The following is a 23757-nucleotide window of genomic DNA, read 5'->3' as shown; positions in this document are numbered from 1 at the left end:
ATTTTTGAAAAAAGTAAAAGCATCATGACCTTTAAAACCAGAAAACCTTTCTTCATATCCTTGCTGCCACTTTACTAGCTTGGTGATCTTAAGCAAGTCTCTTCACATCTTTGAACCTCCATTTCTTCATCTGTTATTTATAGCTGAAGAGACCCACCTCAGTCTGTGAGTTGAGGAGCAGAGATAATGTCCTTGAACTATGTAGTTCAATGCCTGCCATAGTTGAGGAACTAGGTTTCTTATTCCCCTCCCATGAAGGGCTCAATGTGCAGAACTGGTCCTTAAATTAACTAAAGCTGCTCTCTTTTTAGATCCATAAAAGTTAAGTTCAAATTTTTGTGAAAGGTAAAAATGCTAACATCCATATGTTTATTTAATGCTAGCTCTTAGAGTCTCATTACTGTTGCTATCTTTTATATCACTACAAGCACACTAAATCTTCTAGGGTTAAGCCTTATTTAATTAGTTAAGAACAGTATATGATATTCCTTCAGCCAGGAAAGCACAAGGAGTTATTTGCAGTGTTAGCTTGAAAAGAATCATCCATTGAGGAGTAATTGAAAAAATATTGGTGACATGTTTATGATCCCCATCATTTTCCCCTTTGATTTTATTCTTTGAAATGAAATCTTTATCTTGTGTCAAGTGGATAGATATTAATAAAATCTCTATTGACCCTAACCCACTCTTTTGTGACAGATACAATTTTAAGAGTAATTGTAAAGAATATACATATGCTTCTGGTATTCAGCATTTTACAGACATTTAAAATAATCCAAAATACAGTTTTGAACCACTCTTCCAACTGAGACTGCAAGTCCATGTCTCCTGCCTAGCAATCATAACAGAAGCTACCTATTTTTTAAAAATACATTTTATTGATTTTTTTACAGAGAGGAAGAGAAAGGGATAGAGTTAGAAACATCGATGAGAGAGAATCATTGGTCGGCTGCCTCTTTCACGCCCCCTACTGGGGATGTGCTCACAACCAAAGTACATACCCTTGACCAGAATCGAACCTGGGACCTTTCAGTTCGCAGACTGACGCTCTATCCACTGAGCCAAACCGGTTTCGTCAGAAGCTACCTATTTTTTTGAGTGCCTACTATGCTCTGTGAACTGTGATGTGCCCTTTGAATTATTCGCATTAAATTACTTGTATTAAATTGCTTAATTTGTTCTTTACCATGCCTTGTTATGTAAATAGGAAGTATTGCCCTTTTGCAGAGGAAAGCGGACTTGGAAAGATCAACTAACAGCTTAGGGGGCACCCTCTAGTAAGTGGGGGAACCACACCTGTTACTCCAGGCTGTCCAACTCTACCCCTTCTCCCACCACGTCACATGGCTGCTGCTTCTGAAAGAGGCACACTCTGCAGGCCAACCTTTGCCTTCTCTTAGGTCCAAATCCTCTTTTTATTGTATTCAATAATTAAAAGAGCCCTGGCAGCAGCCATCGCTTTTGGACCCTCCTTCTTCCTTGAGGACTTATGCCAGCTAAGTGGGTCTTAAAACATTTGAATTTATCTGCTTCCAGACTTCCCCTTTCAATTCTTTCACTCTGTTGTTAAAATCATCTTCTAAAAAGACAAATCTGATCAAATGCCTCCTTGCATAAAACCCTGTTTTGCTTTCAGGAAAAGAGCTAAACTCTAATCTTGCACATAGAACTCCTCACAAGCTGACCTTTTTGGATTTGTCTAGTCACATCATCTGCTAAGATTCCCCTCTCCAGCCCCCACCAATGCCATCACCAATAAGGAAGTGCACAGAGAGAGATCCTGCCTCACCCAGTCACTCCAAGCCATTTGTAGTTTACTGTGCCTCTTAATATTTTGTTCCTTTCAATGGAAGTACACTTTTCTTTCATCTAATTTCTCTTCCTCATTTAGCTGATAGCCCAGACTGTTGATATGCTCTTCCCCAGAGTTCCCCTAGGTTTTGGTGCCCAGCTGTATCACAGCATCATCATAGTGTGTTGTGATTAACCATCTACATGTGTGTCTTCCCCACGAGACTTAGGTTCCTTGAAGACAGACAGCCCTGTGTCTTGTTCATTTATTTATCCTGGTTGTCTAGCACAGGATGGCATATACAGATGCTTACTAAATATTTATATGGAGGATCTAGCCTTGTAGATCTGGCCTAAAAATCTAATGGGGGAAAATAGATTCTGACCCTTTTTCTTTTCCCTCTCAACTTAAGTGACTAAGAGGGATAAATAACTATGTTCCATTTTCTGAGGCCCACCAGGGTTTATTGAGGCTGACTGCTCCCACATTAAGGAAGGTCACTGAAAACCTTCTTAGCCAACCACCCCTGCCCTGAAGCAGAGATCCATGAGCACACGGTGCAGTGGAAAGAGCATGAGGCTCCATATGACCAGTTTGTTAAACAGTGCAAACTTCTATTTCATTCAGAGGTCTGTTGGGGAACTGGGACGTCACAGTTAGTAAACATACTAAAAGAAACAAAAAGGTAGGCCTTTGCTACTTTGCCTGATCAGTTTGCCTCCCTCCCACAAGCAAAATGACTTAGAAGTTGGTAGACAGAGGGGAATCACACATGGGCTGTTTGTGATGTTGATTTTTTTTAAGAGTAAGTGGGAAGGTATCTTAATTTAAAAAGTAATACGTATTATAGAAAGTTTGGAGAATATAGGGGAACACAAACATGAAAATGAAAAATTATTTATAATATTATAGAGTCCACTTTTATATCTAAATATATTGTAAATATTTTTCCATGATAAATATTTTTCTATTATTTGGTTTTAATGAATATATAATATTCTATCATTTTAATAGTTCATAACTTATTGTGAACTATTGAACACTTAGCTTGCTTTCAAGTATTTGCAATTATGAATACTTAAAAAACAAAATTTTTTAATTTTTATAACTTAAAATTTAAAAACATTTTTAAGTCATTTGCATGCTCAGTACATAAACCATAGAAAATGTAGAAAAGAATGTACAAGGAAACATTATTTACAATTCCATAATCTAGAAATAACCACAATTTATTTTTTATCGTCTAGTATTTTTATGAGTGTGTATGATTATATGCGATACATAGTTATGTGTGCTGCTGCTTTTCTATATTATGTCAGGAGCATTTTCCCATATCATGAAAAAATATTCTAAAGTGTAACTTTCTATTGCTTGGATTTATATATTTTAATTACATAATTTGTGTAACCATTCTCTTAGCACATGGTTTAGGTGTGTATATCTTATATATGATAAAGCACTACCACTTAAAATATATTATCAAAAAAATTTGAGTCACAGCAATTACGGTAATGTTGGTGATGACATAGTAAAAGCGATTCATGCATACATTTTCCTGATCTTCATTTTAATAATCTTCTTTTAGTAGATTACTCATTGAAAGGCCTATTTCCTGTTCTCTTTCATATTATATGAGTTAAGAATGTATATCAGAGAAACCTATTTTTGTAGGAACTTTGCTGCTTGAGCCTCTTCTAAAGTTTAACTTTTAAGGTTTCTTTTGAGGGAGACACACAACTGATAGCAGAACTCGGGATATATGACTTATGACTTGTTCATATTTGATTTGTAACCAAATACTTTGTCTTCTTCCGTGGTGTCATATTTTGATGGGTTATTAATAATATCAATTTTAGCTTTTGTGATATTACAAACTGCTTCTCTTGGCTTACAATAATGCAATCAAGCATCATCACAAAGATTATCTAAAACTAAGGAGTTGCCCTGGCCAGTGTGGCTCACTTGTTCAATTTCCGTTCAGGGCACATGCCCAGGTTGCAGGCTCAATCCTCAGTGGAGGTGTGCATGAGGCAGCCAAGCAATGATTCTTTCTCATCACTGATGGGTAGGATTTTATTTTATCTTATTTTATTTTATCACGGTAACTACGGAGAGTGACTAATGGCATCTTATGTTCCAACTTTGTATTGGATTCCCAGCTCTTGAGCTTGCTTGGAATTGGGTTCCTACATTCTCCCACAGGGCTCACTTGAGGCAATTGCCTGTCTCATGCTGTGTCTGTATTATGTAGTCCAGAGGGAATGTATACCTTACCTCCTTTCAGAGAGACCCAGCCATTATATCCTACATTTTCCAAGTTTTGTTCTTGTTGCCTCTATCAAATCATGCCTAATGCCATAACAGTTTCACACCAGAGAACCTGCCTTAGTGGAAGTTACACCTTATTCAACTCTCTACCCAATGCCTGGTTTATATTAGGCAGTGAATGAGTGAATGAATGAGATAATGAATGAATGCTTGCTCTCTATAAAATGAGTTTAATGATTGTTCTATTTTGAAATTTGAAAACAATCACATGTGAAGTGCTGTCTGATGTGCACTTCACTGATATAATTTCCTGAGACAGACTGATTTAAGAAAAGTGCCTACTGGTATAGTAAATCACACAAACCTGGATCTGACCCTGACCTACTTTGTGGCTGTGTGACTCTGAACAAGTTACCTACCCTTTCTGTGCATCAGTTTCTTCATTTGTTACCTGGTGGTGTAATGGTACACATTTACAGAAGGGTGGGGCAGTAAATAAGCAAATGCATATAAGGCGCCTGGTACTCGGTAGTTCCAGAATAAATGGTGGTCTCTATTATTACTATTTTTTATCAGTTGGATTTAACAGGAGCAGCCCAGCAGTAAAGGTACTTGGAACTAGATGAATCTTGCAGTTGGACAGATTGCATATAACCTGTTCAGCAGATTAACTGTGCCTCTGTGTGATTAATTTTGTACAAAGAAATTTGCTTCCGTCAATCTGGCCCAGGTCTGCCACAAAATGAGGCAACAGTGTAGTAGGTTTTCTTTGAGTAGGAGAATTTGGTGGCAGTCAGATGTCTGTGGTAGAATGAAGCAAGGAGAAAGGTTCCTTGGCTTACAGTAATGCCTGCTTTACCTAACCTCAAAATCCTGTTCCATTTCCAAAAACATTTTGGGAGAAACCTCTTGGTGAGAGTTGCTCTGTCATGAAAAGTAACTTGAGAATGGTTTCCTGCCTGTCTTTGTTGGCAGTTCCCTCACCTTAAGGTCCTGCTTCGTACCCAAAGGGGTCTTTGAACATCAGCTGTCTCAAACAATTTCTAGCCTTATCACTTATTTTAATGTTCCTTCCACAGGTCACTCTTGGATGTGGTGCTCTGGGCAGTCTCACCCCAGAATGCTTCCCTTCCTTTATTTAACCTCTGACCTGTGAAAACAAGAGTTAATCAAGAGTTCTAAGGTAGCTAAGAGGAAGGGGAAGTGTTTGGTTACAAATTAAATATGAACAAGTCATAAGTCATAAATCCCCAGTAGTGCTACCAGTTGTGTGTCTCAAGTTGCATATGGTTCAGAGTGTTTGGGTTATAAATTCAAGTTCAGGGCTCTCTGATTGCTTGGGGGTAGGTGTTAGGTTCATTTTCTTTAGGCCTAAAACTCTTTACCTTCTAAAACGTTACTTTTATTGGGCCAGCTACATTCATATCCTACTTTCTCTGTGTTCCTGTCTCTCCTTCTTCCTTTCTGTACCTGCCTGCCTGTGTTGATTGGTGTGCTGTTCTGTGAATTGAGACAGAACTGCTTCCCTGAAAGAAGTTAAGCATATGGAAAAAGTTGCCAGGGAAAGGCATTGAAGCATAAAGCGTAAATGGGTTTAAGAGACAGCCAGACACTTTTATAGAGAGATTTGCGATTGAATGATACAACATTCGGGCAGAGATCTGGGGTGGAAATGAACATAAATGAGTGCTATTTGTGGAAAACTGATGCCCTGTCTAATCTAGCATTTCCTTAATTGTCACCATAAGCATATATTTAAAGCTTATACTTTAAATTGAAAACGGCAACACAGTCTGTTTAAGAATCTATGACACAGGCTATGGTTTTTCTAGATAAGATCTTAAAAATACACATCCAAGGTAGCAGTGGTTCTTAACATGAAGACTAGAAACTTAAAATCTCTCTTCTGCCATGTTTGATTAAAGCATTTTAAAATCAAGCTATTTATATTTGTGTTTCTGAATCTAAAACATACAATAATTCCTAAACTACAATAATAAAGAGCTGACATGTGACCAGTGTCCCTGGAGTTGGCAGAATAAAAAAAATACACAGAATTGTTGGGAGGCAGCCAAAGTTGGACCACTCAGAACACTTAGAGCAGATGGGCTTTGGCATGCAAACTCTCACTCTATCAGGCAGTACTGTGAGAACCACAAGATAAGGATTTCAGATCCTTCTCATGGCTGATATGTTGCACACCTAATATTGTGTCGTGTGAAGCAGTTAGGATACAAATCATAGTGGGCCAATTTTGTGTCTAGCTCTGCTTTTAGCAGCTGTGTTGTCCTAGGACGTCACTTCACTTCTCTGAGACTCAGTGTTCTCATCTGTAAAATGGGATGATAATTCATCTCTTAGAGTTGTTGTAAAGACAGCTGGCGGGTAGGTGCTAGATTAGTTTTTGTTTTGGCCCCAAACACTTTGCCTTCTAAAAAATTACTTTTATTTAACCAGTTCCTTTCTCTTTGTGTGCCTGTCTCTCTTTCTTCCTTTTTTTTTTTAACCTGCACCTAAAACTTGATAAATGTTTTCCACCCGCCCCCATTAGCTTCAATTCCTAGCTCTAAAATGAAAATAATATCAATTGGCGTCTCGGTGGGATAATTAATTTGCTTGTTTACTACTGAAAGCAGGGCAGGACTTCTTGTGTAACCGTTACTTTCCGAGTGTGTGTGTGTGTGTGTGTGTGTGTGTGTGTGTGTAAGTGCGCGCATGTGTGTGTGTGTTTCCAGTAGTGACAATGTATTTCTCTTTGTCTCTGAGAGCTTCCATAAGGTGGGCCTTGGTTAGAACCTCACTAACCCATTACATTATATTACAGTAGTACTTTAAGCCAAAAAAAAGAGGATTTTCTGAATGGGGGTAGGGGTGAGGGACAAAAACAAAAACCTTGCAGGTGAATGAATTCAGGAGTAGGCAGCATCAAAAACTCTCTTTAGAAATGATGAAAAGCCTGTGTGCTCACCCTCTCTGGGCTCAATGGAGAATATCTGAGAATTATGCTGAATTGTCAGCGCAAGTATCATTACTACAAAGATCTTCTGTTACCAACACTTCACCAATGATAACAAAAGTGCCTCTGTGCTTTCCTTCTGAGCAGCAACCTCCCTCAATCTCGGTAATACTGTCACAGAAAAGAAGATGACAAACCCACTCCCTAAAAGCAGCATTATTGAATACCCATCAAGAAAGAGCCTGTTTCCAAAATCAAATCCAGCTGTATGTTTGGATAGATTTATGTAAGCACAGATGTTTTATGACAGCTTTTTTGTGTGTGTTTTCCTAATGCAAATTAATATTTCTATTCATTTAGTACATACAATACATTTTCCAGCATAGATATAATAGTTATCACTATGGGATGTTAATTATGGACATAAATCAGAGATTCTTGAGCCTAACTGGATGTCATAATAAATTTACATTTTGAGATAAGCAGCTGTGAGCAAAGCAGAATGTTAAGATTGGGTGAGACAGGCTCTGTTCTCCCAAAGAGGGTTGTCTTTTATTTAGGGCCTCCTGACTTCTGATCATATTAGCAATAAGAATACAATTGTATCATGAAAAACAGTACTTATTCCATTCCATGCACAGTGGTGGATGTGTTCACATATAGTTCACTCTCATAATAGCCATGTGAGAGTGGATATTTCATCCCCCTTTCACATATGGGAAAGGAGGAACATGACTTGGGCTACAGCTACTAAGTGATAGAGCTGATACCCAAACCCAGGTGGGTCTCCTGCCTTTTCATTGCACATGTGTCAAACACAAGGCCCGCGGGCCAAATCCGTCCCGCCAGGCCTTGCAATGTGGCCCGCACCGCGCTGTCATCACTGCACTCCGCTGCGTTTCCATCACAATGACAGTTTATGACTGTTCAGTAAACCATTTGGCCCGCGATTTAGGCTGGATTTTAGATTTTGGCCCCTTCTCTGATTGAGTTCGACACCCCTAATAAAGTTTAGCAGCAAAGTGTCACTTTCTGTGAGAAGACTTTCCAGAACCTCTTCTCTGTTCTCTTTATGAACCTCTATCAGAGTGCTCAACCAGCGCTGCTGACATTATCTTCCAATATGTCTGCCTCCCTCATTAAATTGTGAGCTCCCAAAATGCTGGGACCTGGTGCTCATTCCCCATGCACCTTTCAGCGTGCCAGGTATATATTGGGTGTGACTTAGTAAATGTGGAAGGCATATAGTTAGATGACTGATTGCAATATTAGAAAAATGGAAATGGGCTGTAATCATCACCTCAATTTTTAATTTCACAGAAATGTTCATTGAAGTTTGATGTGGGTAGCTTAGGAAAATGTGGTGTGCTTTTCCCACGGGGACGAATGTATGCATCTAGGTGCTAAGGCTGTAGTTTGAGAACTGTAGACCAACGCACATATATTAGTGCTGAGTATAATAGGGGAGAAGATATGCTTATAGAAGGCATTGTGGTTGAGATCTAGGGTCTTTTCTGCTTTCCATGAAAAGTTATAAGAAATGGAAGAGAGGAAAGTTCATGGTATTCCCTTTCTCTTCAGTAAGTTTGGAGAAAAGAGTATGTTCTGTAGGCCAGGAGGAATGCGTTAGAGATGAGAGAAGGAGAAGTTTGGAGCTGACCCTATGGGAAACATTGGGCCTGATATACTGGCAGATTCTAGGATTCTTGGCAATTTTAAAGGCTCACCTGCACTTAAAAAATTAGGTTGCCAAGCTAAAATAATCAGCCTGGGTTTAGTTCACTTTAAATATTTTCTCACTCTCTTGTAAGTATTTGTCACAGACTCCAGCAATCCATTAGCAGGGATCATTTTTATTTTTTTAAATATATTTTATTGATTTTTTTTTACAGAGAGTAAGGGAGCGGGAGAGAGTTAGAAACATCAATCAGCTGCCTCCTGCACACCCCCTACTGGGCATGTGCCGGCAACCAAGGTACATGCCCTTGACCTGAATCAAACCTGGGAGCCTTGATTCCGCAGGCTGATGCTCTATCCACTGAGCCAAACCGGTTAGGGCTAGGGATCATTTTTAGTTCTGGATTATTTTCCTAACCAAAATGATGCAGTCTAAATTTGGAGCTCTGCCTTTCAGCAAGTGTTGGTTGACTGTTAGCTCTATAGTTCTAGTGGTAATAGCCTTAGTAGAAACTTTAGCAACGAGTTACACCTGTCTAGGGAAGTTCTGATTTATAGACTCTTTGACATGGGCCAGGCACACATTAGAGTTTAAACAGTCAATACACAGTCATGATCTTTACTCTCAGAAGGTGACACCAATGGAGAAGACTAACAAGCATCTACACTAATAAAAGAGAAAGATGCAAATTGACCGTACCTTTGCGACATCCATCAGCCAATCAGGAGTGAGTATACAAATCAACCCAACAAAGATGGAGGGTTAATTTGTATATGCAGGTGCCCAGTGGCTGGGGGCGGGACGCAGGCATTCCGCACTGCCCCAGTCGCTTCGAGCCTCTGGGCAGTGTGGGAAGGCGGAAAGGCAGCTTTGGCCGGAGCGAAGGTAGTGCCGGCACCAGGGGAAGGAAGGCCCATTCTTGCATGAGTCTTTGTGCATTGGGCCTCTAGTATATTATAAACTAAGAAGAGTCTTAATTTCGGGGAAGCCCAGGAGGGCCTCATAGTCAAATGCACTTATTTAAGTGGAGACCAAAATTTTATGGTAAAAATGGGGGGAAAGTTTATTTAGGATTTATCTTGGGTGGAAAAAGAAACTAAATTTTTTAAAATAAATTTTACTCCTATAATGCATTATTCTTAGAATAAATGATGAGTCAAGTAGTTTTTAGGGGAGGAGTCATCATTTTTCTGACATCTTAACACTTCATGTTTAATATTCACAGTATCCATAAATTTTTCCAAAACTATGCAAGGTTTTCCCCAAGGCCCCTTTTAATATTTTGATGTTGAATTCATCCTCTTTTGATGTGACTATTGTGCCACCATTCTTAGTTTTCTTGATTTTTCTCTTTGTTCCATGTTGCTAGGTCTTCATTTGTTGGTCACTTTGCCTCAACTGAGTAGGTGTTCAACATCTCCTAACAAAGGCTTCATGAAATCCTGCATTTTTTGCACGAGTTTGTAGTATTATTTTGTGATCAATTTACATTTTATTGTAGATGTTTAACAATTGAGACCCTGACAGAGGAGCAGGGCTAGATGTTAGGTCAAACCAGGGCTGAGTGGGGACTTACTGGTTAAGCATCACATCAGTTGTTGAGTATTTTCTTCTTATCACAGCTTGTGCTTTCCCATCTGCTCTGACGACTGCAGGGCACGAGGAATTCCTGCAGAGCACTGACCCAGACAAGAGTCCAAGAGAGCTTCCCAAAGCTGCGATTGGCAAGAGGGTTAGTAGGCAGAGAGGGGCAGGAAGAGCTTTGCTGGTGCCAGATTGGGTGTGTACACACATCAGTTACATTCACTAGGCGGTGTATATCTTTTCATAGAAGAGGAAACTGAGTCTTGGAGAGATTGCTTTCCCAAGGTGTCACAGCTAATGAGTACCAAAACAGAGATTCACCCAGGGTTATTGACTCAAATCTGTGTCCTCAAGTCTGTGCCATGCTGCTCGGTATTTTTAAATTCCAGGTTTTGTGGTGTGTGTGTGTGTTTTTTTTATATGAAAGCTTTAAAAATTCAATGCCCAAAAGCCTTAACTGAGAATGCTTTGCCATTCAACGAATCTTGTCAAAATCTGTTGCTAGGAAGGACAAAAAGAAAGGATACCTCCCCTTGAGTACCCAAGATAGAGTTTGAAGAAAGAGCTCCTCAGACAGTGGCAAGTCACCAAGAAAATGAAAGGCCCTATACCGTGTCACTCTTCTTAGCCTGAAACGCTTTATCTAGACATGAGCAGAGCTGCTGTGCCCTGAGTCCTTCCCAGGGAGGATCTGCATTGTTATCTTCTAATAAAATGGTGCTCGAGTGTTTAGATGTGAAACTTTTATTATCAATGAACTTTTCTTTTTATTTCTCGTCTACATTAGAGCCAGAGCATTATGTTTATCTTTTTCAAATAATGGGCCTGACTAGGTTATATTATCTGAGATTTCCTCTCAGATAGCAGAGTGGACCCTGGTGCTGATAAGGCTAAGATTCACTGGACTGTGCTGAGGTGTAAAATGAGGGGGAAATAATCACTTTCTACCTGGTTCTGAAAACTCATGCTCAGAATGTTACTCCTTTTTAAACTGTTCCTTTGGTTCCTGCTGATTACAAACTAAGGAGGCCTATCGGTTTGACATATGAGCAGCCCTCTAGAATCTGGTCCTTTTGCCCTTCCCCTATCCTGCCCCCATCTCCTGCCCTGCAGCCTGCACACCCTGCTCTTTAGCTGTTCATGACACTAAAGCGGAATCCCATCACATAAGGTCAGTCATACATACTAGCATATGAGCACATGACAATGGAAATTATTAACCTGACAATGCATTCAGTGGAGCAAGAAAAGTGACTTGTCTTTTCCCAGTTGGACTCAGTTCCTTCATCACCTCAAAAGTAAGCAGCTCACCTAGCTCACAGATTTCAGCATAGATGATTTTCACTCAGCAGTTCCTCAAACTCAGGCCTGCTATTTTGTGTCTGCACAAACCATGCCTGATGTATGGAGGAGGCAATTTAAGACCTTTTTACAGGTGATTTTGACCTTGAGCCATTTGGCTGCATGCACTATCTCCAGAACCTGCCCCTGTACAGTATACAGGGGCCAGGGGCCGTTTCAGCGAGGATGTATGTAGGAATCCTACAGGCATTGCCCCAGCTCCTCTCATGTTTAAGACTTCACTTTGCCTCACACAGACAAAGGCCTCTTCGTTTGATGTCAGGCCTGGGAGTGAGAGCAGAGCCTGGGACCATGTAACCTGGGGCACAGTTTAGTGAGAGAAGCTTAGATTCAGTCCAGTGACTGGGAAGCAGGCTTTTCCGATCAGGGCTCTGCCGATTGGGTCTTGATAATGCTCCATTATAATTTTGTAATTGATCAGAAGTCTAAGCAACATCAAATAGTTGGGAAAGAGTTTCAGCTCCTTTTCTAGACCCAAACTATATGCGCTTTTTTTTGTTGTTTATGTGCTTCTTTTTTCCCACGAGGACTATGGCCTACTTGAGTACAGGGACCCTTTGTATTTGTATTTCAGGGCCCAGCCTTGGTCTGAGCCCACCACACATGATGCTCTGTGATGAGGACTGGCATAGTATTGCAATAGCATACAGGGAGCTCAAAGGTGTCACGTGGAGCAGGCTCCAAAACGGCCAGAGCTCTGTGAGCTGTCCGGGGAGTAGCAGCATAATGGGTGTTTGTTTCCTGTCTCTGGACTGGGAAGTCGTGTTTACTGCACGATGACAGACAAGCACAAAATGGAGCGGAGGGTCTCCGTAGCCTCACCTGCGAGCTCACAGGCGGCATGGAGCTGTTGTGCCAGCGCTAATGAAGCGTACAGGAAACGGCACTGGATAAAGTTCAGCTGTGAACCCTGGCCTCCCAACAGGGGAAAGAGGGATCCTTTGAAGAAGAAGACAGCTGGGTTTTGGTTTCAAGACCTTAACGCTGCCATCACTAGATATTCATCTGTCAGTGCACAGGGGACAACATGTGGAGAACAGTTGTGTCCGGTCAGGCCAGAGGGAGAAAGAAATGGCTAATTTCCAGAGTAACTATGAAACCTCCTATGGCTGAGGATTCTGCTTAGCATAGCCAAAAAGTATCGATTTGCTGAGGCTGAGGCTGAGAACCTGGGCATTCTGCTGAGGGCCAGGCGGTCCTACCACGTCACCTTCCTTCATCCTCACAGCAGGACGCGGGCAGGGAGGCTGGAGGTTCGGCCCAAATTATGCTGGTCAGTTGAACATAGTGGCCAAAACTGCTTCTGTACACACCGAGTCCTAAATTACCAGGGAATCCAGCCTGCCCCAGGTCACTTCAAGTGTTTCTACAAGGAGTTCAACTTTATTCTTATTTATATGAGGCAACAGTTTTCTTGCAAGGAAATACTTTCTCTTCTTACTTTTTATAATCCTCCTTCCTGATTTTCAGTTCCGAGATTTAAATGGCGGTGTTTTTTTCTTTCAGGAAAAAGAAATTTGTAATCCTTGGTTGAGTTTGTTTACTAAGAGTCCTCTAATCTGGACAAGAGTTTTCTTCTGAGGGGATTTATTGTTTCTACTAGAATGGCTTTTAACTCAGCTGAGGTTTATTTAACAGACTAGGAAGGGAGAAATTTATCTCCTCCCTAATCCCTCTTGAATGTTTCCATCTCTCTGCCAAAGTGAATGTTGTGTAAAGTGGCAGCAGTGGTTTGCTCAGTAATAGTCAGTGTGCAGCTGCCAGAGCTGATTGAAACATATTAACATAAGTGATAATGCTGTCCTAGAAGTGAAAAGTTAAGTTGCTTATCAGTATATTCTGATAAACTACTTAAGTTTTACAGTAGCATGTGCTGGCTTCAGACATGCGTCAGTGACAGGGAGCTGTGCACTTTATCTGTCTCCTCGATTGCTCCTCACTTCATATATTACCCTCGGCGCTGTGGCTGGTAATCTGCAGGGCGCTGATTTCCCTCCGCCTGGCAGGACTGAGTGGCGCGGAGTCGGCGCTCCCCTCTGCGTCCAGCTCTATCAGCAGCGGACGGACGCTGTCAGCTCTGCAGGGCGGACCTGAGGGGGTGGGCCAGCACTTGGACAACACTTCTCACATGACACTCTGTTGCTTCGGGAAGTTTCTTATAGAGAATAAAGCCATTTAAATTAAGTGACAGAACTTCTTGGGAGTGGGAATGTATTTCAGCAGCAATTCTGAGGCACTAATGTGCCTTTGCTGTTAGTCTTTATTTAATTTTGGTTGTTGCGTCAACACTAAGCATTGATGGCATTCTGTCTGTGTGGTTGGCCCTTGGAAGACAAGGTAAAACAAGACGTGTTCCTTCCTTCCTGCAGTCTGCTGAGAAAACAGACACACCATTGAATGTTACATTGATGTGTGGAATGTTATAACAAAAGTAGGCATATGCCCTGGGCAGCATAAAAGAGAGGAAATCACTAAAAATCAGTCTGAGGCCGAGTGTGAGAACCTGGGCACTTCCTGAGGCCTCCCTTTGACCTTCCATGAAGGTCAGAGGGAGAAAAGGGCCAAGTCTAGACAAGCAGAGGCAGGCTTGAGGCTGCCTGCACACGCTCAGGACTCCTGAGGCTGTAGTGACAGGACGTACATGAGGAAGTTGAGCGAAGACAACCAGAGAGGCAGTCAAGGGCCAGACAATGGAGAGACTCGAACACCGTCCTAAGAAATCCTGCAGCGGTGGGATGACTGCAGGAATTTAATCCAATGTGCCACTTAGACTTGCATTTTAGAAAGACCATTCTAAGAGCAATATTCTAAGAGGATGGACTATGGTTAGGTTATCAGAGTAAAGGGACATGGTAGCCAAGACCTGGTAGAGGGCAGTGGGATGCAGAGCTAGTGCTCATCCCACAATAAATACAATAAGTAATAGAATGTTTGGTGTAACAAGATGAGTGGTTTCGGGCTCTTGGGGCCTTTGGGACACCTTGCCAGCAGTGGAAGTGCTGCATGTGTGTGTGGCTGTGTGTGTCTAATCATGAGAAACTTGAATAGAAGATTTCCTGGAAAGGGTGGGTGTGGTGGGAGAGGCCTGGGGGCTACTCAGAGTTAGTTCCTGATTGCAGAGTCTGCTTTGAATGTCTTCTCTATGAACCTGTTCTAGCTCTGAGGCATAGGAATAATTTATAATGAACATTCAATCCTCCGTCTTATCCAGGCAGTTTTTTAAAATCCCAGAAATAATTAGCATTTCACCAGTCTGGGTTTCCAGCACGACTACGACAGGAAGACTCTAGGATGTAGAGAAACACTGAAATGTACCAGTCTGGAATTCACTCCTGGTTAAAGTTTTGACCTGCATACTAATATTTCATGTGTTTTCTCTCCCTTTCCAGCTATCTCCCGTGGTTCGAAGTATTTTATAAACTACTTAACATCTTGGCCGATTACACAACAAAAGGACAGGTATTTGTCTTCTATTCTTTTTAACGAGTAAACTTTAACTTTTATGATTATAAAAGTAATTTGCTCTATATTTCACCAAGTTGTTTACCAAAAATGTAATGCATGCTCATTATAGAAAGTTTGGGAAATTCAGAAAATAATAGGAGGGAAGAGAAAACCACTCCTACATGTTCATACTCTGTTTCCACCCCCATAAGTGTCACTAGCATTGTGGAATGTTTTCTTCCTTTACTTTATGAGTTAAATATATAATAAATAGATCTTTAGCATTCAGAGTTAATATTCATATTATCTAATGGTCCCAAGCATATTATCTAATGGTCCCCTGAAAGTTCATGACAGGTATTGTTATAATTTTGCTGAGGCACAAATCTGAATTGCTCATATCATGCTGCAAAGCTGGGATTTGTGAGTGAATCACATAACGGGCCATTTACAAAAAGGAAAATATAGGAAGTTAGACATATGGACAAATGGAGAGGGCTCTGCTCCTGGCTGAGCAAGTTACTAACTAACTGGCGGATTTGAGCCAAGTGGCTTCACCCTTCATAGCCTCAGTTTTTCAGTCTGTAAAGTGGGGTAGTTGTGAGGATCATATAGGTTTTAAAAAAGGATACAAATGTGAGCTTATTACTGTTATATTAACAGAATGCCACAGAATGGGAGAAATGGCTTTTGGATAATTCTGTAAGCAGTGTTCTTTTGAGCATTTTAAAGGTGACTCTGTTTTCAGTCGAATAATTTGCACTGCTTTGTATTTAATTTCACTAATTAAAATGCACAGCCATCATCCTATCTTGCATGCTGTTATATGTAGTTCATTTTTAACTTTCCATAATTGGAGACTGCCATGTGTACCCAGTGAACACTCAATAAAATTAATTGAGGGTAATGATGATGAAGACAAGATCTATAGTGTCATCGTTATTTCTCCCCACCACCCCCAACCTGTAAGCGAGGATTGTTTGCATTTAAAAATTGTTGCTATGGAGTTGAGAGGATAGATTTGCTGAGAGCTTATGGTACATGATCCATAAAAGGCGGCCATGGTAGGTGTCTCACTGAGTAGAAAATGTCAAACTTGGTGTGGGAGGATCTATTTGGCACTTATATTGAGCCATAAGCAGTGTCTTTTGTCCAACCCTCCTTAAATATCAAACCTGTTTCCGTCCTGGGCCTGTACCTCCCAGCCCCTCAGTCATGAGGAACCCCAGCTTACTGCCCAGGCCTGCAGATCTCTCACTAAGGGCTCAGTCTTGATTTGGTCACTGAGGCCTTTTATTTCTTTCAGGAGAGTCAGTGGAATGAGCTTCTGGAAACTCTGCACAAACTTCCCATCCCCGACCCAGGAATGTCTGTTCATCTCAGTGTGGTAAGTGGGCAGAACACCAGCCATCACTGAATAACCATTTAACTAATAATAGTAAGAAGGAGTTAGCCAAACAGGGTCATTCTTTGTTATCTGCACCTTCTACACCCTAACCCGGAGTTCTCTGAGACCCGTAGGCTCAAGGCAGGCCAGGGAGTTGTATTTCTTCCTTTCTCTGGATTCCATGAGCAATGGGTCCCAAATATCCTCAGATCCTCTCTTCCTGGCTGTCAACCCATCACTAGCATCTCCTGGCCTGCCTCACGTTTTGCCCCCCAGCATTGCTGTGAATGTTCCTTTGCTGAAGCCCATCTTGCTGCCATCTGAGCCTTCAACACCACTTCTCCCCTACTTACTAGGGTATGCCATATTCCTCCTTCAGAACTCAACTCGGATTTAATTCCAAGAAATCCTCCTCAATACCCACCAGGCTTAAAGATTTTTTTTGTCCCAAGCCTCTTGTACACTTAGCAGTACTCAGTCATGCCACATTGGACTATCTGTTTTCCTATACCCCCATGGACTGTAGGTCCCTGAGGACAGGGACTGGCATAGTTCCTGGCCTACACTAATAACTTCTTTGAGCTCTTTTATGTACATGCTGCATGTTCTGTAGTGTGCTAGGGTGGAAAAATCCTCTGAACTACAAATTGGGAGATTTCACTCCTCGTTGTAGTTTTGCCCATGATCTGAGTCTTTGTGTGTTTCCATATTTCAGTTACTAGAATCTTCCAATTATCTGGGTCAAACCCTTGTCACCACCTCCATTAGTATTCTCAGATGGACATGCTTTGGCCAGCTGTTGATTTTACAGGGGCTATTTCCCTTAAGTTGTTGGGTCTGAACCTTTAAAATGTCTTGTCTTTCAGCTTCACTAGAACCAGGTACAGTATTGGTCTTCAGTGGTTATTATCTTGGTATTTTCCCTCTTAATGAAAATGGACATATCTCATAAAGATTTGGTTTTTTCGTGATGATCAAATTGAAAGCAATATTATTACCAATAACTAATAATATATTATTTACTAAGTTCCTAATATATGCCAAGTATGCCTCTCTAATGTTCACAACATTAGCATTTTCATTTCATTGATGAGGCTTAGAGAGGAAAATGTACTTGCCTATCCAGAGTTATGTGGTTAATTGTGAGAAGATTGGGGTTTTCAAATCCAGGGCTAACCTTCCAAGCCTATGTTGTTTCCACTACGCCATAAGTGTTGAAAGAAAGGGAGAAAGAAGGAAGGAAAAAAGGAATTAGTAGGATTTTTACTCACTTTAATGGAGCATGGGAAGGAAAGGAGCCTTGTTGCAGAAATTCATGTAAGGAGGACTGTTGGGAAGATGAAGGAATGAGCTTTAAACCTGCCTCACTAATCGCCGCACAGCTAAGCCACCTTTGCCTTTGCCGCTGTCCCTTTTTCTAAACAGCTTGATCTCACCACTTCAGTCTGTAATGACATCCGACAGGTAGCTGTGGAGTAGCCTGGCTGGGTCACCAGATGCTGGGGAAGAAGGGCCATTCCTTCCCCTGAGTGGCTGCCAGGCCTCAAGGACGAACCATCGCAGAGGCAGGAGAAACTGCAGGGAGGGTGCAGCTGTTTCATGCCAGTGGTTTCTAGGAATGTTTTTGACCTCTGGTCGCAGCATTTCATGGGCGATGGAGCAAGACAGAATCTCAAAGGACAGCTTGGTGACTACTTGTGTTGGGAGCTGCATTGGCTCACTAGTTACAATCCATTGCATCTGTAAAGGCAGATTTTTTTTTTTTTCTTTCTTGTTCACAAGGAATTCTTTTCTCCATGTGGTATTTCTGATTTTAAAGCACTCGTTTCATCTAAATCAGAAAGCCTGAATTGTTGATAAAATGGCAATCCTGGATATTTTTTTGATTTAGTCACAAGAAAATATTTCTGTGTGTCTGATACAGGTGATTGTGAAATATGGAAATGTAAACTAGCAGTCGAGAGCAATAATCATGATTTTCTATTAAAAGACCATTTATGGAATTCTAGGCATTTTACATATATAACGTTATTCTTCACAACAGTTCTGAAGTATTAATAGATATTACAATTCAAAAACTGAGGCTGTTAAGTGAAGTTGCTAAAAGTCATTTAGCTGTTAAGTGCCAGCTCTGTGGTCCCTGCTCTTTCCCCTTCACTGTGCCAACTATTACATTATTACTCCAGCCCCTTGTGGACTTCCATTACTGAACATTTCCTGGGACTCCCTTCTAGCCATTTGGAATAGAAGTTGGTGAATTTGGTGTCAAATTTAACCTTGTATTTTACTTTCACTATTTTAATCCTTATTGTTAGTTGTTGACTAGTTTCCATGCTGCACAATCTCTGTTGTAATACTTTATAGGTGATATTTTGGCGCAGACACACAGACTTTAGAATAATGCTTTGCAGATTTTTGGGTTTTTTTTTAAGTTATCTTTTTATAATTTGTTTTTACTTTTTAGTTTATTATTTCAATTCAGGTGACTTCAGCTAGTTTGAATTTAAAAAGCACAGGTAAAACAGCCTGTGGTGGAAAGAGCAGAGCTCTAATTATCCAGACCTGGTTTCAGTACGGGTTCTGTCACCTACAAGACAAGTTACTTTCACCTCCCTGAGCCTTAATTTACCCATTTGCAATGTGAAGATAATTTCTACCTTAAAATTTGCTATGGAAATTAGAGGCAATATTTCTAAAGTATTGGCATAAAGCTTGCAATGTAGCAGGCATTAAATAAATGTCTGTTAAAATTAGACCAACAACTCATAGTATTGTTGTCATTGTCATTTCAATTGTCCCCTGTGCCTTTCATTTCAGGAAGGCTATCCGACTCATTTTTTTAGAGACCCATTTATTTTGCAATTACCCAAGAATGGTGGCGCAGGAGGACTTCCTTAAATGTCACTTGGGGGTCCAGGTTTGAACTTAGGCCATGGTTAAGCCGACCTTCTATGCATGTGACCTTTCCTGGCTTTTGCATAGTCCCTTCCTTAATTGATCAGCACTGGGCTCTCTCCATTCCTGCTTGCCATTGTCCTATGAGTCTTTCATAGCACAGTGGAGGTATCATTAGTTCAGTCTGTTGTCATTTGACTCAGGGACAAACTCTTGTTACACACATAGTGATGCCTCCTTGAAAGTTCTTTGAACTGGTCAAGTTTTCAACTCCACTGAGGTGGAGACTGCACTAGAAGTCATGAGGCTTATTGGCAGAGCATGCATACTGAAGAGAAATCCTCTATTCTTAACCCCTGGAATAGTCTCAGTGCAGCTATCCTTCAGCTGGAGCTGTCCTTAACATCACTTGTGCCTTCGGGCAGATTTTGCCCGAAGCCTATAGATGGATATAATCTCAGATGCTCAAATGAAATGGCAGGTTTGGTTGGTAAAGACCATTGTTGAGTGAACCTTGTGATATCTGGTCCCTTGAGTTCACTTGCCTCATTGAACAATAACTTATGAAGCCTGAAGCTTTCTTATGTTCAGAAATCTGCAAGCATCATATGGGAATGTAGCCTTTAACCCCTTTGAGCTGTTCATTTATATCTCCCAAAGTAGCTCATACTATCTAATAAAGAGGGAATGTGCAAATTGACCATCATGCTGTAACAAAATGGCTGTGCCCACAGCAGAGGTGGGGATCCGGTAACACAAGATGGCTGCACCCACAGTGAAGGCCGAGTTCCTGTAATGAGCCCAAATGAGCACTCAGCAGGGACCTGAGGCTGTGTGGCGCTGGGCTGGGGCAGGAGGGGACCTGAAGCCACACTCCTCGCCCAGGAGGGCTTGATAGGGGATCTCAGGCCACGACCCCCACCCAGGCGCCAGGCCAGGCAAACTGAGGCTCTGCCCCCAACCTGGTGGGGGTTGGCAGGGGTGGGGCCAGCTGGGTCTGGATCTAGCCCAATGGGGGCAGAGCTGGCTGGGTCTGGGTCCCATGCAATTTTGAGGTGTACGTGGGTGGGTAGGTACTTGAGTCTGGTTCCCGTGGTGTGCCCCAGACTCTTGATAGGAAGATTTTCATATACATTTTACTATTTTTTTTTTTATATCTAACACTTCTATTATAAAGAGAAAGGGCAAATAGCAATATTAAAGTATTTCCTTTAATTTCCTTTTAATGTGCACAAATTTCATGCACCGGATCACTAGTCTCTTTTATTTTTTTTATTTTTATTTTTATTATTTTTTTAAATAAATCTTTATTGTTCAGATTATTACAAATGTGATCCTCTTCCCCCCCTCAATTGCTCCCTTTCACCAGGTTCCCACCCCACCCTCTGTCCTTTCCCCATCCCCCATTGTCCTCATCCATAGGTGCACAGTTTTTGTTCAGTCTCTTCCCGCACCCCCACTCCCCTTTTCCCTGAGAATCGTCAGTCCACTCCCCTTCCATACCTCTGATTCTATTATATTCACCCGTTAATATTGTTCATCAGATTTTTAAATTCCCTTGGTTTTTAGATTCACTTGTTGATAGCTACGTATTTGTTGATCATAATTTTTATCTTTATCTTCTTCCTCTTCCTAAATAACCTCCTTCAGCAATTCATATAATTCTGGTTTGGTGGTGATGAACTCTTTTAGCTTTTTTTTATTTGTGAAGCTCTTTATCTGTCCTTTGATTCTGAGTGATAGCTTTGCTGGGTAGATTATTTTTGGCTGTAGATTCTTGTTATTCATCACCTTGAATATTTCTTGCCATCACTAGTCTCTTTTAGAAAAGAACTCCATCTACCAAACTGATGATTTAATGCATCTGCCTTTAATCCAGTGTTATCCAAAGAAAAGATTGCATAGACCTTTCCAGTGAGTGGAATTACTTCCACATTTGAGTAAAAAATTATCTTCAAATCATGTACCTGACTTCTGAATAATGTGCTTGTTGTTTATTTTTGCAAAAATAAATAGGTTTTCTTTTCTTTTCCAGCATTCTTATTTTAATGTGCCTGATACCAGAGAACTTCCCAGCATACCTGAGAATGTGAGTACATGGGAGGAAAAAATTTAAATTTTTGTTTTTTGTAACTTACTTTTAAAAGAAAATAAAAGTATATATTTCCCAACTATAAAATAGTGCATTATAAAGGCAAAAACAATAGAGGATATTTGAAAAGTTTAAAAACAAGGAGGGATTATTATTCATATTTCTCAAAGACAATCACCTATTAACATGTTGATGTCTCATTCTAGTCTTTTTAGAATGTATTTTTTATATAGTTAAGATCACCTATTACATAAGCAGTTTTCCATTTCTTTTATAAGAATCTTTTTTATGCCTGCATATTATTCCACTTGCAATTTTTCCTACTGTTGTGCATTTATGTGATTTTTCGATTTTGCTGTTGTTAGTAAAATATTTTCATATAAAGATTTCTCGAGTAAGGTAAATTTACTCAAGTAGATTATACTTCTACTATATTTCTATATTCACTTTTAAGAGAGTAAAATAAAACATTTGTGAGGATAAGTATAAGGACTCCCAGTCCTACTTCTTAAGGACTTAAAAGCAGTGACCTTGAATCGAGGGAGCAGAGGTTAATTCTTGCATTCTCACAGGCTATGACATAGCAAGCCTAGCCTTAAGACACATTTTCAAAATGCTTTACTCAGATAATAAATAGTGATATGTAGAATTAAATATAAAATTACCACCACTTAGGCACTTGATTAATATTTAATTGTGGCAAAATGTACATAAAATAAAATTTATCATTTTAACCATCCTTAAGTGTATATTTCATTGGTGTAAATACATTCATATTGTATTTACAATATGCCTAAACCAATTGTGTGATTTTTTTATATAGAGTCAAAATTTGTGCACAGGGCAGGTGTCCCTCAGTTTGGTCTGCACCCTCTCCAATCTACAACCCCATAGGGGTCGGGCCTAAACCGGCAGTCAGACATCCCTCTCACAATCCGGGACTGCTGGCTCCTAACGGATTGCCTACCTGCCTGATTGCCCCTAACCACTTCAGCCTGCCAGCATGATCGCCCCCTAACTGCTCCCCTGACAGCCTGATTGCCCCCAACTGCCATCTTGTGACGACACAGGCTTTTATTATATAAGATGTTAGAGTAACAACTATTGCTCAGGTTATGTTTTTCTTTAATTTTTTTTAATTTTAAAGATTGAGAAAATTTAAAGCACTTGAAAATTCTGATAACTTATTACTTTTCAAAATCATAATTACTGAGATTAGAAATAGCTTAGAGAAAAAACAACAACAATCCTGTCTTTTTCATAGCTCCACCTCCAATTCCTGTATGCCACCTCCCCTGTCCCCACCACTTTAAAAAATTTGCATTCTCTTAGCTGTTTTTGCCACTAATGAACCAATTCCCTCTGCATGAACCATTGTCCATTAAATCCTCCTTTGCAAACCGGTAAAAGGCTGGCCTTGTTTATTTCTAAGCAGGAATAAAGACAGTCTGCCAGACTTCTAACATACATGGTCCCATTTAAATCCTTCCAGCTTCTCTGTGAGAGGTAGACGTGAGCCCCATTGTACATATAGGGACCCCAGGCTCACAGACCTGAGTTTACTAGCCTAAGGCCTGCTCGTAAGTAGGGTTCAGTGACCTAGGCTTGTTAGGACCAAAGCATTTTATTTCCATTATACCCACCCATCTGGCTTCCCTACAGTTGACTTTTGATATTCATGAGGAAAAAGGAAACGAAATGATTTTTCGTAGCTCAAATATGAAATGAAGCAGGCGAGCTTTTTCTCTAAGGAGAATCTAAACTTTTGTAGGACCAATTTGTGTGATTTTTTTTTATATAGAGTCACTATTGAGCTCTAGCCATGTTGAAATTTGCATTTTAATCTCTTGGTGATTTTTCAAGGATTAATTTAAAATGACTAAATTGCTGCATTGCAAATTGAAACAAGCAATAACAGTGGGGTTGTTAATATGATGGCAGTATGCTGTAGTGGAAAGAACATGAGTTTTGGAGACAGCCAGACACTGGGCTCCACCACTCTGGGACCTTGGGCTACTTACTTCTATTATCTGAGCCTTGGTATTCTTATCTAATAAAGCAAAATGGGAGGAACAAATGAAGTATTAAATGTAAAATTCCAAGTTCAATGCCTGGTACAACATAATGCTGCTTTTGAGACTTCTTTTCTTCCCCTTCTTCCCTTGGCCTTCTTGGAATTCTTGAGATCTGAGTTGTGGCTAAGGGCTAGAGAGCATTACTTCTTATAGCTTGTGTTTTCTAGGTTTTTGCTGACATTCTTGTATGTGAAGACCAGTGCTTTTCCTTTCATGAAGTGTGT

At 40.6% G+C, this 23757-nt stretch overlaps 1 protein-coding gene across 19 annotated transcripts in view; it reads left to right on the top strand.

Annotated features, from left to right (window-relative positions):
• Window positions 1-23757, top strand: part of DENND1A (DENN domain containing 1A) — a 439633-nt gene that overhangs the window by 192617 nt on the left and 223259 nt on the right. For all 19 annotated transcript variants that reach the window (XM_036411917.2, XM_036411910.2, XM_036411920.2 and 16 more), the window contains 3 exons: window positions 15030-15099; window positions 16391-16471; window positions 21402-21455. In XM_036411917.2, the coding sequence (XP_036267810.1) occupies window positions 15030-15099; window positions 16391-16471; window positions 21402-21455 (205 nt within the window). The remainder of the gene's footprint in view (window positions 1-15029; window positions 15100-16390; window positions 16472-21401; window positions 21456-23757) is intronic.

Source organism: Pipistrellus kuhlii, unplaced genomic scaffold, assembly GCF_014108245.1.
Source record: "Pipistrellus kuhlii isolate mPipKuh1 unplaced genomic scaffold, mPipKuh1.p scaffold_m20_p_43, whole genome shotgun sequence".
Classification (NCBI taxonomy): domain Eukaryota; kingdom Metazoa; phylum Chordata; class Mammalia; order Chiroptera; family Vespertilionidae; genus Pipistrellus; species Pipistrellus kuhlii.
The sequence above is the reverse complement of the archived record's forward strand: the minus strand, read 5'-3'. Positions and strand labels throughout refer to the sequence as shown.